General features: G+C 50.5%; 1 protein-coding gene and 1 long non-coding RNA gene across 4 annotated transcripts in view; one reads left to right on the plus strand and one right to left on the minus strand.

The window, feature by feature from the left end:
* Positions 1 to 16: 16 nt before the first annotated feature.
* LOC142001243 (uncharacterized) lies at positions 17 to 13,232 on the minus strand. The gene is made up of 3 exons (XR_012642421.1): positions 12,812 to 13,232; positions 8,841 to 9,018; positions 17 to 538 (listed from the first exon to the last, which is right to left on the minus strand). It is a non-coding gene; the product is annotated as an uncharacterized LOC142001243 (long non-coding RNA).
* Positions 13,233 to 13,359: 127 nt separating this feature from the next.
* The window catches only part of HNRNPR (heterogeneous nuclear ribonucleoprotein R), a 47,241-nt gene continuing 44,806 nt past the window's right edge, over positions 13,360 to 15,794 (plus strand). The window contains exon 1 of one of the 3 annotated variants that reach the window (XM_074976284.1): positions 13,360 to 13,491. In XM_074976284.1, the coding sequence (XP_074832385.1) occupies positions 13,414 to 13,491 (78 nt within the window). In that variant the 5' untranslated portion in view covers positions 13,360 to 13,413. The remainder of the gene's footprint in view (positions 13,492 to 15,794) is intronic. The other 2 variants (XM_074976283.1, XM_074976285.1) reach the window with 2 other exon arrangements.

Genomic DNA, 15,794 nt, shown 5'->3' on the forward strand with positions numbered 1-15,794 from the left:
AAGACATTGGTTTCATGAGCTTAATGATTTTTATTCACGGGACAGTAAAGGAGTTCATGGCAGGGGCTACGGGGGTGAAGAATGTCAGTCTTCTGCTCTGCAAAGCACCCCAGGAATGGAACGCACGGCTGCCTTTGACATTCCCTCCCACATTCTTGGGTGCTAATGCGGGAAGGGGGAGGTTAGGGAACATGGAGAGGAAGGCATGTGGTTCATCATGGGCTAAAGTGGGGCTCTGTGCTCTTGAACCAGGCACCTGTGCTGTGTTTGCTGCCTCATTTCATGCTCGGTCTCAACTTCATGCTCGCTGAGTGCACTCATCTCCCCATGATCCACCCTCCTGTCTTCCTGGTCTACCCTTCTGTCCTCCAGCATCGTTCTCCTCCACGCATTTAACTTTGTCCCGTCCATGCAGACAGCATTCATGTACTCTAGGAACACATCTTCCCACACTTGCTTTCTTCTGTAGATCTGTGCCAGTCTAACAGTTGGGTGGGAAGGGGTGGAGTGGTGGTCAATGAGCCCACTCCTGCACACACTGCAACAAAACATAAGTGAAGGCCACCCATTGGGTGAAACGTTTGTTGCAGATGAGATACATTTTACTACCCATAAAGGAATGTCATGACAGAGCCTCTGCGGCACAAAATAGGGATGTGTTATATGCAAGGACAAAATCTGGCTTTTAAGCGTCCTCTGTGCATCAGGTACTACACAGATATCTTACAGGACCTGCTTGACTCAGTTCACTTCCAGTTATGCTAAGGTACCGATTGGGGGTGTGCTTTCAAGCCTGTGATTGCAAAAGCAGTTTCTGCACCTGCGCATGCTGCAAGCAAGTAGTGGGGGCCTAAGGGATGTGACAGTGGCAGTGTCCCTTCTTTCCTGGGGTACTGAGCCTTTCCCTTCCCCCAGCAGCCCGTGGGTGGGGGGCATGGAGAGCACAGACTGGCAGTGTGGCTTGTGCCATTGGGACTGTGTGTGTTTCATGATCACCACATGCTTCCCCTCCCAAGCTTTGTCAGTGAAAGTTTCCCACAGCAGCCCAGGGAATGGGGGGCAGGCATGGCAGTGCATCTGGTGCTATCAGGGCTGTGTGACTCTTGCCCTTGGCTGGGACAGTGAAAGTTTCTCTTTCCCCAGGGCCCCAGGAAAAGGAGGAGGTGGGGGTGGTACAGGCAGGCTATCATAATAGCTTGATGTTCCTTTCCCTTAGCCTCCCTAGAATAACAAATATTGATAAGGAATGGATGAGGTATGAACGTGGGCAGAAGGCTGATAGCTATGCTGCACTGCTCTGTGGTGCAATTATGCCAGCTTACTGGTGGCTTGGCAAGGAAAGGTGTCCAATTGTGGAGATTGGAGTAAAATAGGCCTCCCTGAAAACCTTGTGAGAAGAACTAAAACTACCCATCTGAGAGCTTGATGGAGATGCGCTTGTGCTCTGTCTCCAGATATGTTAACAAGTTGTTCTGGGAGGTCCTGGGCTATGTAGGTGCAGCACCCAGCACAGATCACACCCAATTGCCTTTATCCACTTGTAGCATGATTAAAAATGAGAACTTACACCAGCGGTGCCCTCCCCTTCATCAGGGTCCAGATGCAAAATGTCCTGGGAGGAGGGGATAAGATGCGAAGATAAAAAAAGTCCTGGCTGATGGTGAGATGAGGTGCCCCGTTCACCTGATGACCACTGTCCTCCTCGCAGTTGCCGGACACTGCCTGGGGAACCTCCTTGTCATGATGATCATCATCTGAGGAAGTGGGTCTTACCCATGAAAGCTCATGACTTAATAAATGTGTCAGTCTCTACGGTGCTACAGGACTGCTTATTTTTTGTGAAGCTACAGACTAACACTGATAACTCTCTGAGACTACATGACTTCCTGTAAGCCAGTATGATGAGACAGAACTTCTCTTTTTGATTTGCTTGGTGTGCCTTACGGTGGAGGAACCCCTGTCTTGGGCTGCTGCAGCTCTGCCTCTAAGCAGTTCACCCTGAATTATGCTCTCTGCAGTGCTCCCCAAGGAACACTCCTGTGGGCCTCCTGGCTCACCCACTTTCACAGGCAGAGATGGCTACGTAACCTGCAACCAGCTTGCTTCCGAACCACGCCCATGGGTATGCTTCAGACATTCCACTTCCTCACACTGGCGTCACCCCCCACTATTTTCCACCGTTAGAATTAGAGAGCAAATAGAAAACAGTGAATCCTCCATTGTTTAGTCCAGAATATTTTTCACCAGTATCAATAGGGAAAGATAAAGAGCATGCTTTCAGCTACTATGAGTTTCAGTTGATAGTTGGTGGACATTCGCAGAGAGATATTAGAAAGACTGGGCTAAGATTTAGTTTGATTGGAGTGAGACAGATTCAAAGCATAAAGGTTAAGAAGGCTGAAGGACTCTGCATTAGTAGATCTTAATGTAGGATCTGACTTGTATTGATTTTTTTATGCTAAAGCATGTAGGCTGCTTTTGTAGATAACAGTTAATGTTCTATCCTCTTCCTAGACATTCTGAGGAAGTTATATGAGTATTTTTAAAGACAGATGGCAGATTAGGTTGTAGTGAGGTCTAAATAAGCACAAGATAAGCCTCTAAACTGCTGTCAAGTCCATACTGTAAATAAACAGAAAAAAACACTTTGATATTTTTGTTGTAATCTTATGGGTAAGTATAGGAATGCAATGTTAAAAGAAATAGATCTGTGATTTTATTTTGATGGGTGTCGCTTTAAGACACTGTTTTCACGTTATTTGCTCTCTGGTAGATAGTGATCCTGTAAACAGCTGTGTGCATGTAAGATTCTGGCTTTAGTGAATGACTATTGGAGCAAAAACACACGGATAGGCCTAGCTCATGACATTAGCACAATTACATTTTAAACAAAGGTTACACAGGTGTAAAGGGCTTAAGAAGAAAAGGATTCTTTTAAAAACATGATTCTTTTGGAATGTTCTGGATAGCTGAAAACTGTGATCTTAATGATTTTTTAAAATATATCCTGTGTTACTAATTAATACATGGTGAACTGTAAAAATAGTATAACTTTATCATGGAGCCTGTTTATTTTTTTGGCCTTTCAATTACAGGTGAATCCAAGTCAAATGACTTCCATTAAGTTTCATAGCAGGGGTCAGCAACCCCCACCACAGGTGCCAAGAGTGGCATGTGAGTCAATTTTCATTGGCACATGAGGTGGGAGCTCTGTTCTGCCCCCTATCCTTCATGCGGTTGGAAGCTCGCTCAAAGCCATGCTGCCCGTGGATCAACAAAAGATTAGCTAATGCTACCAACCATCATCTAAATGATAAAGCTCTGCATTTTAGTTTATTTATTATTGGAGCTGAAGTATGCCTATTAGTGTCTTTAAAAAGTAACAATGGCATTCAGACAGTACCTATAGGTCAAAGGTCAAATTTCAGCACTCCACCTCGGAAAAATTGGTGACCTGCTTTAGAGTTTCAGAAGAGGTATTAGAAACTATTAATGCTATGTCTTTGATATCTGGTATGGCTCTGGCTCTTTATAGTACTCCCAGTACCCATAAGTAGCAAGCACTAGGTGTGGTACTAGGTGCTTTGTAAGATGACGATCTTATCCGCTCTTGAAGCATGGATCTGTCTGCAGATTCCAAAGCCATGTGTTAACATGCTCCAGGGCTTCTACTCTGTGCGTGTAACAGAGAGGTAGCCATGTTAGTCTGTATCTTCAAAAACAAGAAGTCCTGTGGCACCTTATAGACTAACAGAAATTTTGGAGCATAAGCTATCATGGGCAAAGACCCAATTGATCAGATGCATGAGGTGGGGTGGGGGATTAGAGGAGGATTTAAAGGGGGGGCGGGTCTCAGTAAAGGGGAGGGCCAGAGCTGGTGGATCAGGGTGGAAATGGCCCATCATTGGCACTTAATGTAGAGTAGTGAACATCAAGACAGGAGATAAGTGAGTTCACGAGAGGTGATACGGCCCATTGTCAGATGCTAATGTGATGTGAACATCAAGAGCGGAGAAATTGCTTTTCTAATGGGCCAAACACTCCCAGTCTCTGTTCAGTCCTTGGCTGATGGTGTCAAATTTGCAAATGAATTGCAGCTCTGAAATTTCTCTTTCCATTTTATTTTTGAAATTTTTTTGTTGTAGGATTGCTACTTTTACATCTGTTACTGAGGTTGCATCTACACCAGCAAGTACATTCGGAATCCAGGTTGAAAGAGACAGTTCTTTTGAAAGAACCTGCAGAGCATCTACACACGACACTCCCCAGTTCTTTTGAAGTTGGTCCTCCCAACCTGGGATGTGAAAAGCGCCCTCCTTCAAAAGGTTATTTCAAAAGAGTGCATGTGTAGACGCTCCTGTAGCCCACCCTTTCGAAAGAGCGGGTCCTCCGTGGCTGCAATCAGCTGGCAGGCGGTGGCACCGCTCCCAGCACAAGTGGAGCTCTATGGTTGCAGCGTCTGGCCACGTGTCAGCACACAGGCTCCCAAGAAGCCCTCAGGCAGGAAACTAAGAGCATGCAGGCAGCAGGGAGCCCATGCCGCTGCACAGCCTGCTTCCTAGCATGATGCCCCAGTGAGCCCTGAGCCCTCCTTGGCACCATGGCCAACACCCCAACCCCTACCCACCCTAGGGGCTTCCCAAAGAAACCGGGGAGCCCTCCAAGCAGGGGAGCCAGCCCCCCATGCCCCAGGCCCCCTCCTGGACCAACACCGAGGTGCAGGACCTCCTTGCCCTCTGGGCAGATGAAGACATCCTGCACCAAACGGGTCCAGCGTAGGAACGGGGCGGCGTTCCAGCGCGTTGCCATGGGCCTCACCAGCCAGGGTCAGCCCACCCAGACCCCGGACCAGGGGAGGTCTAAGGTGAAGGAGCTGCGCCAGGGATACTGCAGAGCCCAGGACACGGCTGGGTGGTCAGGGGTTGCGCCCACCAGCTGCCCCTACTATAAAGACCTGGACTGCCTCCTTCGGCCCAAGGAGGCGGGACCCCCGGCCACGCTGCTGGACACAATGGTCCTGGCATCGGAGCCGGAGCCCAAGATGGGGACAGAGGAGGACCGTTCCAGACCCGCACCCAGCACCAGGCACCCATGGAGGCTGGACACCACCAGTGATGACGAGGGCTCAAGCGAGGGGGCCCTCGTCATCAACATCCCATCCAGGCCGTCCAGCCGGGCCCCATTCATCCGTACCTCACCCGACTTCCTGGAGGGACCCACAGGTAGGTGGCCCACACACCAGCCACCCCCGAACTGAGGAGGGGGTATCCGGTCTTGCCCAGGGTTGCCACAGCCCCCCACATGCCCGCCACCCGTGGCCTGTGGAATCCAAACAACCGCATTCTCCGGGCCCAGATGCGGGGCCAACACGCGGCACTCAGCACCATGTGGGTGGGACAGCAACACAGACTGGTGGCTGTGGAGGGACCGGGGGGTGGGCAGCGTGGGGCAGCCCATGCCCTTGGCACCCAGGCAGGGAACCCCGGGACATGGGCATCACAGGGCACCTGGGGGGAAAAAAGGTTCAGGGGCCCCCCGCTCTCCCCTTTTGTCTCCATAGCTTCCACGGCCAGCAACCGGACCAGCCCCACCACAGAGGGTAAGGGGGAGCTACGTGGACCCCAAGCTGTCCCTGTGTGGACCCGCTGCCAGGCTGTTCGCTGGCACCACCTGGCTGGGGAGGAAGACACAGGGGAGGCTGCCCACACTGCAGCACTGCGGGACCTTTCCAGCATGCTGTGGGAGTGGCTGGAGATGGAGCAGCAGGCGTGGGACTGGGTGGCAGCCAACCTTGACACCCTGACCCAGGCCGTAGCCGGCCACCAGGCCCCGACCACTGCCCCATCGCCAGCCACTCCCGCAGCTGCTCCTCCTGCCCCCACCCCACTGTCCCCCATCTGCCCATCACCTGCCCGCCCCCCCACTTCCCCCGTCCCCCCCTTGGCCTCCCCGCTTCCATCCTCCCCCGACTCCCTGGTCCACCCTCCAATCCCACCTCCCGCAGTGAACCCCCCCCAAATGCCCGACCTCGCTGCCCTGATCCCAACCCACCTGCCCTGGCTGACCTTGTCCAGCTGGCCCACATACTGCTGGCGAGGGCCAGCCAGGGTGAGGCTGTGGCTCCCACCCTGCCACTCCCCCTGTGCTGACCCCGCACAGCCCACAGACGCCTCGCCCCAGGTGCACCCCTACTTGACCATGGCACCGGCCATCACAGGGCCCCCAAACACAGGGGGAACGCGCAGGGTGAGGGCGACGGGGATCACACCTGTTGAGCCTCCAGGAGCACTAAGCTGCCCCCCTCATGGGAGCTGGCCCGGGGCCTCTCCACCCCTGTAAATAGTTACCCCCTGCCCCCATCTCCCATTCCAGCCCCCGTAAGTAGCTGTAAGAAGACTTAGCTTTGTTATTTATATAAAATGCTTATTTTTGTGTTCTACCCCCGTTCCCTGTGCTGCATGTGTGGTGGTGGTGGTGGGGAGTGTGTGGGGTGGTGAGGTGTGTGCGTACATGAGTGCGCATGTTGCAGTGGGGGGGCCCTCACCATGCACTCCCTCAAAGGCCTGGCACAGGACCTCCCAGAGCCGCACCCTGTCCTGCTGGGCTAGGCAGCACAGGGTGGCAGGGGGCTGCTCATACCTGTGCACCGGCTGGGCGGCCCACCCCTGCATGGAGGGCTCATTCTTGTCCTCCACAAGGTTATGCAAGGTGCAGCAGGCCCCAACCACTGCCGGGACTTTGGTCAGGCCCATCTCCAGCCTCATGTAGGGGCACCTGAAGTGCCCCTTCAGGCGGCCAAGCGCCTGCTCCACAGTATTGCAGGCTGGTTCAGCTGCTCATGAAAATAGTCCTGGCTCGGCTGGATGTGCCCCGTGTATGGCTTCATGAGCCGGGCCTTCAGGGGGGATGCCACATCAGCCATGATACATGGCAGCATTGTTGTGTTCCTGACGAGCAGCTCCTGCCGGGGGAGGAAGGTCCCCTCGGCCGTGCTGTGTCCTAGTCCCGAGTTCCTGAAAACCCTGGCCTCATGGTCGCGGCCAGCCCAGCCCATGAAGATGTTCTGGAACCGGCTGTTGGCATCTATGAGCGCCTGCAGGACCAGGGAGTGGTAGCCCTTCCAACTCACATAGGCCCCACGACTATGCTCTGGGGCCCTGATGGCGATGTGGGTGCTGTCCAGGGCCCCAAAGCAGTTGAGGAAGCCCAGCTCCTGGAAGCCCCGCATGGCGTCATCCAGGTCCCCGACGCAGATCAACTGCTGCAGGAGCACCTTGTTGATGGCACGGATGACCTGCGGGGCAGTGAGCAGGCATGCTCATGAGTGTGGCCTGGGCTGCATCCTGCACACCCACCCCCCCACTGCTCCCCACCCCGGTCCCTGGCGGGGGATGCCCCACCACTCCCCGACAGGGCCCCTTGCTGGGGCGCGCACCCCGGCTCTGCTGATGCAGGGTGGATGTGAGCCAGCCATAACTTACCTCAATGAGGACAGCCCTGACGGTGGCCCTGCCCACGCCGAACAGGAGGCCGACAGATCAGTAACTGTCTCGGGTGACCAACTTCCATAGGGTGATGGCCACCCTTTTCTGTACGGGGAGCGCTGGCCTCATGCATGTGTCCCAGTGCTGGAGGACTGGGGTGAGCCAGTGGCACAGCTCCAGGAATGTGCCCTTGGTCATCCTGAAGTTCTGCAGCCACCGGTCATTGCCCCAGTCCTCCAGCACCAGCCGGTCCCACCAGTCGCTGCTTGTGGGGAAGCTCTACAGGCAGCGGGTGACCCAGAGGACTGGCTGGGGACATCATGACCTTGGGACAGCCTTCGGGAAGGTGGCTAGCAGAGTGGTCACACGGAGCTGCTGGAGCACAGCGGCCAGCCTCAATGCTGAGGTGCTGCTACTCGGGGTCCATGAGGGCCTGGGATGCCTGCTCCGTGCTCTCTCTCTCTCAGTCTCTCCCTCTGTCTCTCACTCTTCTTTGCCTGGGGACAGGCCTGGGGGGGGGAAGGGGCCTTTAAGGGGACGGTGGGCGGCAGCCCTGGAAGGGGTCGTCCGCCATGCGACCCTGCCTGTGGCGCTTCCTGCCCCTGCTCTTTCAAAAGAGCGCCCTGGCATATGGACACTCTTTCGAAAATTGCACTGGGGGGGGCCTTTCGAAATTACGGATTGAAACTTAGGTCTTTGCTGGCATGTGTGGACGCTCCGTTTCGAAAGAGCATCTTTCAATGCTCTCTTTTGAAAGATGTTCTTCTGAAACAGAGCTGTAGTGTAGACGCACCCTGAGCGTCCAGGGAGACTGAAGTGTTCTCCTCCAGGTTTTTGTATGTTACCATTCCTGATGTCCGATGTATGTCCATTTATTTTTTTTATGTAGAGACTGTCCAGTTTGGCCAAAGTAAATTGCAATGGGGCATTGCTGGTACGTAATGGCATATATTATAATAGTAAACTTGCAGATAAAAGAGCTTCTAATGGTATGGTTGATGTAAGATTCTGTGATGGTATCGCTGGTGTAGATATATGAGCAGAATGGGGTTTGTTGCAGGGATTGGTTCCAGGTTCAGAGTTACTGTGGTGTGGTCTACAGTTGCTGGTGAGGATTTGTTTAAGGTTGGCAGGCTGTCTGTAGGCGAGGACAGGCCTGCCTCCCAAGGTCTGTGCGAGTGAAGGATCATTGTCCAGGATGGGTTGCAGATCAGTGCATGTCATCTACTCATAATGTTAAAGTTCCATGCCAGGAGAACTTTCCTGTTTCTACAGGGTTTTGCTGTATTTGGACAGCATGGGTCCCTAAACTTGCATTTAAAATACCCATAACAAAACACACAATGTTTTACTTACCTGTGTGATTTCAGTTTTGTCTATTAGCAGCTGGTATAAGAGGCAAGGGAAGGCTTTGTGTCCCCATGGATCTCAGTGTCCAACCTCTTCCTCTTCCTATCCCTATTTTGACTCTTTTTGCAGGGTCCCACAGCAGGCTGTTGCTGCTGTGAGTCTTCCTCCAGATGGGATTCAGTAACTGAAAAATGAATATTCTTTCAGCTTGCCAGATCTATTAAGATAACATTGAAACTATTAAAAAAGCCATAAAGAAGCAATTAAGTCATTTAACAAGGATTTACCAAGCCAGAGGTATATACTTTCTAGTTCTGCATTTACTGACGAAACAGTTGTGAATTACATATTTATTCAGAACTTGTTAGTCTACAGGACAAGTTTAAAATTTGCTTAAAATATTTCAGTTGTCTGTTGCTGAAGATAGAACCGCATATCTCAAAGAACACCCTTGCGTAGATTTTTAGATGTACAGTCTGAGTATTGAGCATTAGCCTTAAATGCTTGGATCTTCAGGCATAATATTTTAAAATAATTCTTCAAAGAACACTGCCTTTGTCTAAAATACATATTTTAATTTTAATATACAGTAGACCCTTGCTTTGTGCAGACTTGACTAACACGGTTTTATGTTAATGTAAGTTGAGTCTGGGGGGACCCTATTTTCTTGTACCCCGCCTCGCTTCTTACTCCCATGCTGCCGGCCAGCTCAGGGGTTCCTTAGCAGGCAGCTCCCGCCTTGCTGCCCAGTGCTGCAACGATGGGGACAGAGAAGGGCAGACATGGCTGGAGCTGCCCAGGGCTCCAATGCCACAGCTGGAGCTGTCGCCGCCCGAGCAGCCCCACACCCAAGCTGCACTGCAGCTGGCACTGACGCTATTTGAGCAGCCCTGGGGCCAACCTATGCCATGGCTGTGGGGGCGGCAGAGGCACCATGGCTGGTAGCTGGAGCAGGACGTGCCCCGCCCTGCCTCTAACCCCGCCCCTGCCCACCTGCAGGTGCAGCAGGAGCTGCCAACTGGAGCAGAGGCTCCAGCAGCTCCCTTCCCCCAGCCAGGGGAATTCTGGGGATCTCCCCAGCCCTTCCTCCCCAATTTATGTGAAATTTGATTTATGCTGAGGTTTCCCAGGATGCAAACATGTGGTTTGAACCGGGATGGTAATTTTCTGAGTCACTACAGGGGCTCGTTTGCATACTTGGCTTAATTTAATTCTTGACCTTCCCCCACTTCTAACCCTCTACTCTCTGATTTGCTCACCTTGATATTTTTTTTTCTGATTTGTCCTCCCTGATTACTGTTTTTGGTTCTCTGTGCCTTAAATATTGAGTCTGTTCTGGTCTGGCTATGGTCTGAAGAAGTGGGTCTGTCGCATGAAAGCTCACCTAATAAATTATTTTGTTAGTCTTTAAAGTGCTACTTGACTGCTTTTTTGTTTTGATAGTATATAGACTAGCACGGCTCCCTCACTGTTACCATCTTTGGAAAACATGTGTTAATGTGCCAAATTTGAATATAAAAGTCACCTTGGCTGTTTCCCTTTCCAGAACGGTGCGATAATTCTTCTTCAGTAACACACGTACCTTCAGGTCATTGACAGAATGCCCCATTCTATTAAAATGTTGACTACAGTCAAGCTCTTAGGTACAATCGCATTTGCTCTGATCCAACTGACAGAGACCAAAAACTACAAGAACTTTCCCAAATATTCATAAACCTGAATTACCCACCAGGAGAAGTAAAAAAACAAATCGACAGGGCCAGACGAATACCCAGAGACCAGCTACTCCAAGATTGGCACAAAAAAGCCAAGAACAGAACACCACTGGTCATCACCTACCGCCCCCAACTCAGACCACTGCAACGAATTATTAAAGACCTACAACCTATCCTTAATCAGGATGCCACACTCCAGAAGGCCCTGGGTGACATGCCTGTTCTCTCCTACAGACAACCTCCCAACCTCACGAGGACCCTCACTAACAGCCACAGTCTATACCCCAGGAATACCAGTCCTGGAACCTTTGGCACATTAACACATGGTTAAAATCGTGATGGGAACTTTCTGAGTCACTATAGGGGCTCGTCTGCATACTTGGCTCAATCTAATTCTTGACCTCCCTCCCAACCCCTCCACTCTCTAATTTGCTCACCTTGATTATCTTTTTCTGATTTGTCCTCCTTGCTTACTGTTTTTGGTTCTCTGTGCCTTAAATATTGAGTCTGTTCTGGTCTGGCTATGGTCTGAAGAAGTGCGTCTGCCCCATGAAAGCTCACCTAATAAACTATTTTGCTAGTCGTTAAAGTGCTACTTGACTGCTTTTTGTTTTGATAGTGTATAGACTAGCACGGCTTCCTCTTTGTTACTATCTTTGGAAACATTTTTTTAACACAAATACATAATGACATTTCATAAACACATCTATTCCTATGGTGATCACACAAAATAAGTTAGTGTTCCCTTTTTCTAAACAGAATAAACATCTTTATGAACACACTAAACCACTCTTCCTGGTTAATTTAAAATGTCTTTGTTTCAGTGTATCAAATATGTAGTAATAGGATGTAATCTGGAATGATTACTGTATGAAGGTGTAAGGGATGTATAAAGGTGTAAATATAAATGTAAAAATATAAAATATAAATATAAAATCAGCTTAGAAATGCTGATTAAGAAAACATAAACCAAAAAAGAGCAGCATAATGTATTCCATAATAGTTAAGTTGTATTCAGTAGGACAGCTGACTTGCCCTTACTACAAAGGTTTTCCAAATAAATCTCTGGCAAACTTCAGACTATGTAAAAAAAGCTGTGACTAATTTTTATTCATAATCTGGCATGTAGTGGAAAACTGACTTTTTTTCCAAATGTTAATTACTACATTTAGATTCAGAGATGTGGCTGGAAGGGGATAAGCAGAAAGAGGTAGGGAAGAGGGAGGAATAGAGGCCTGGGGGCAGAGCAGGTGTTGGAATATGTGCAGAACCACAGGGTGAGAGCTTGTCTCCTGAAGCAGCAGCTTCACCCACCGTGGAGTGGTGTTGTCATTTGTAGTTTAGTTTGCTGTCTGTTTTGCTCTATTACTTTTTATTGTTTTATGTGGGTGGAGTAATCAATTTAAAGAGTTCACCTCCCACACAAAACAGCATCTAAGCCTTTAAAGACTATCAAAATAATTTATTAAGTGATGAGCTTTCATGGGACAGACGCACTTCTGCAGATCATAGCCATACCAGAACAGACTGAAATCTGTTCAGTCCGTTCTGGTGTGGCTATGATCTGCAGAAGTGGGTCTCTCCCACAAAAGCTCATCACCTAATACATTATTTTGTTAGTCTTCAAAGTGGTACTGGACTGCTTTTTTGTTTTGACAGAATATAGACTAACATGGCTCTCTCTCTGTTACTACTCAGTATCTAAGCCTCAGTGAATGCCTTTTCCTCTCCTTTCCACTAACAGAAAACTATTATATTAATATTTGCAACAAGAGCTGTATTAGTATTTCCAAGCTGTGCTACACGTGCAGATCATTGGCGTGCAAGTGGGATAGTTGCATGGACTGCCCAAGGTGGTAGCACACTGGTGCATTGACAGATGCTTCCTGTATGTGCATGTGGCTTTCCTTCAGGCTTTGGGGCCAGACTCTCTGTTAAATTGGGACTCCAGGGCCCCTTTGTTGTGCTGGTACTGGAGGGCCAGGCCTTTGCTTTACTCACAGAGCAGCTGTCTCGCCCATTTGGTAAGGGGAGGTCTGCGCTACAGGGAAGATTGACCCTGTGGCTGCTCCGCCCAGCTCAATACAGAAACGTGCTAAATCAGATTTACAGGCGGCCCCTCGAGCGCGGTACCCCGCCCCCACTGGAGTAGGCGCAGTGGGCAGCACCGCAGGCCCACGGCTCCTCCCCTGCGCAGGTGGCGCTGCAGTCTGGACGAGGTACCCGACTCCAGCCACGCAGTTACCCTCAAGCGGCCCTTACCCTCAGTGCAGGCCTAGGGCGGGACACAGCACATGGCCTCCCGGGCAGCGCCAACAGCCTCGGCAGGGCCCTGCCAACCAGCCCGTGCTCAGAGGGACCGAGCAGCGGTTCTGGGCGGGGGGCGGACGCGCCCAGGCTCTGGCCGTCGGTGCTGCGCACGGTAACGGCGCCGCGGCAGAAGAGGCCAGCTGGCTTCCTCGGCCGCAGGCCGGCGCTTCCCGCCTTTTCGGTTCCGGTTCCGGAGGAAGTAGAGAACGCAGAGGGAGAGGCGCGCTCGGGACGTGCGCGCTCCGGTCAAGCACGAAGGGGTGGAGCCCCTCCTCAGCCCGCTCGCGACCCTTCCTTTGTTCAGAACGGCGCAGCGGCCTCTTCCAAGCTCCCGCCTCCGGCCCTGCCCCTGCAGACGCGTCGGCCTTTGTGGTTGCGAGCTTGGGAGCGCTGACGTTGCTAATTGGCGTGAACGAAAGTGGGGTTCCGCCTCCCAGCGCTAATAGGTTCTACTTGGTGCTCGTCTGATGTTCCATACGCTGATTGGCTAACGCGGCGAGCCCTGGAAGCAGTTCCGGGAAACCCCGCGCGTTGCCGGGGTCGCGCCGCCGTCCATGAGGCGAAAGGAGGCGCGCGCGCGCCATTTGCAGTCGCTGCTTAGGCCCCAGCCGCGCCGCACAGGCCGCGCTTCGGTGAGTGCTGCGGGGCGCCCCCGGGGGGTGGCGGGGAGGAGAACTGGGCCCCCGCGCTCAAGTGGGGGGGAGACCCCCGGTGGGCCCGAGTCGAGCTGGGTGGGGAGTCAGCCACACTCTGGCTAGGCCCGGCGCTGGAGGAGGCGGGCCCAGGCGGCCGGGGCCTGGTGGAAGGCGGGGGCTGTAGGCCGCGCTCGCAAAGGCGCCTCCGGGCGCCAGGTGTGTGCTTGGGATGGCGGTGGGGGTGCGGGGCAGCTCAGGCCCCAGTAGCACACGGGGGTGAGACTGTCGCTCCACGGCCTGCCCGGTGGCTGGTTCTCTGCCGTGCGTGGGGGAGGTGTGCTGGGCCTGGCGGCGGGGCCGCTCGGGGGCAGGAGACTCACCTGCTCCGCTCCGCCACGTGGGCTGGTCCCTGCGTGTGGTTGGCGCTGCACGACGAGAGGCAGGGCTGGCTCCTGCTCTCTGCCCCGCATCGGGCTTAACGGCGTCCCGCTCTCTTTGTGTCGGCGTGGGTAAAAGGCAGCGTGCTTCCTCAGCCGGTGTCATTGCATAGCAGCTCTCAGGGAAGCTTCGTGGAGGCAAAATCCACGGCTGCTGACCCGATGAGACCCTTTACCTCCACTACCGCCTGGGCGCGGCTTCACTAAGGAATATGTAGACTTCATGCTGATTTTTCTGTATTATCATGGTGATGCTGAAGAGATCTCTTTTACCTGTAAAATCACTCCTGGCCTGTATTTCGATAGTTTGGGTTTTAGTAAGCTAAATTTTGCGCTACGTTTATTTCATATCATTCAAGTTACCACTTACCTGTTTTGTTCTAGATGATAAATTTTTGCTTCTGACTGGAAAGATAAAATTCTTCGGGATTCAGTTAGTTTGAAACTGCATTTTATTTGGTGAACTTTAGCAGACTTCCAGTTGGTAACATTTTAATTAGGAAACGTGGATTTACTGCGTTTTAGTGGTCTTGTTATATTCATTACTCTTTGAATGTCACCCTGTTTGATCTGTAGTTAAGAATAGACTTGTTTAGAGGAAGTTGCTTAGACTTTTCTTTATCTTTTTTTGTCTTCTCTCCTAGTACTGAGAGAGGAGGTTCCAGCAGCTTTGATACTTTTGTGCTGTGGAGGTCATTTTGATGGCCACAAACATTTTCAAGGAATAAGAGAGTTTCAGTAATTATAAATTACAGTGCTTTTTTTAAAAAAAAATCTGTGAAGAGATTCTTTTCTGTGCAATTTATGGGGTTTGCAGACTAGCAAAATACTACTTTATGAATTTTTTCTTTGAAAATTGCTTTTCATGTAAATATTTTACATCTGTTTAGTTGTCTGCTTACTCTTGGTAGTTATGATGTGAATCTCAGTAATATTTGTATATGCCAAAACACTAATAGATTTATTTTGTCATTATTGTGGAGTGATAGAGGACTGAAGTGTGTGTGGTTTTTTTAATTTTTTGTGGAAGATAAATTCATGGATGTTAGGGTATGTCTTCACTCCAGAGTTAATTTGAGTGATAGATATAATATTAAAGTTCACTTGAGCGCTGTTGACATCCTTAATTTGGGTGTAGCACTACTTGAAACTTGAGTTGCAGGATAGTTAGTGCTATCTGTCACCTGATAAATGCTAGGAAACTAGATCAAACACTGTAGTTATATCAGAGGTGTGAAAAAGTGCATATCTGTGAGCTATGCAGTTCACCTGTTCATCATCATTCCGCCTCCCCCTTAGAAACTGTCTCATTAGCATAAGTATCATCTTTACTGAAGCCCTTCAGTATTGCATTTGCAGGGTTTTAAGTGTAAAGAAGCCTTCAGAATCATTCTGTGCATCTGGCATGTTGTTGGGCTAACTTGAGAGGGAGTTGACTCACATGTAGATAATGTGATATGAGTTAAGTTTTCAGTGAAGTTATAGCCTTAGGCTTTCATGCTGTGATGATGAGGGAATATGATCATAGCATCTTAATGTGAGATGGTAACCCCCTTCCCTCTAGATCTGGGGAATTTGTCCCTGTGCTTGCCCATATCATGGGGTAAAATCAAATTAATAATGACTACTCAGTAAGGTTGGTGTGGTTAAATATTCTTTTTAACAATCTTATTTATTGTTCTAGGATCCTGGTAATCTGCAAAGCTCTTAATTTGCAGAAAGGCAGTAACTTCATTGCAAAAGCTTATGTCCGTAGCTTGGTCACAAAATTCACCCTAATGTTTTGTAGTTTTCCTTTATGTAATAAAGTGTAATAAATCACTAATTTGTATCACAAGTATAGCTTAGGCAGTAGTTTTTCAA

This window comes from Carettochelys insculpta, chromosome 24, assembly GCF_033958435.1.
Source record: "Carettochelys insculpta isolate YL-2023 chromosome 24, ASM3395843v1, whole genome shotgun sequence".
Taxonomy (NCBI): Eukaryota; Metazoa; Chordata; order Testudines; family Carettochelyidae; genus Carettochelys; species Carettochelys insculpta.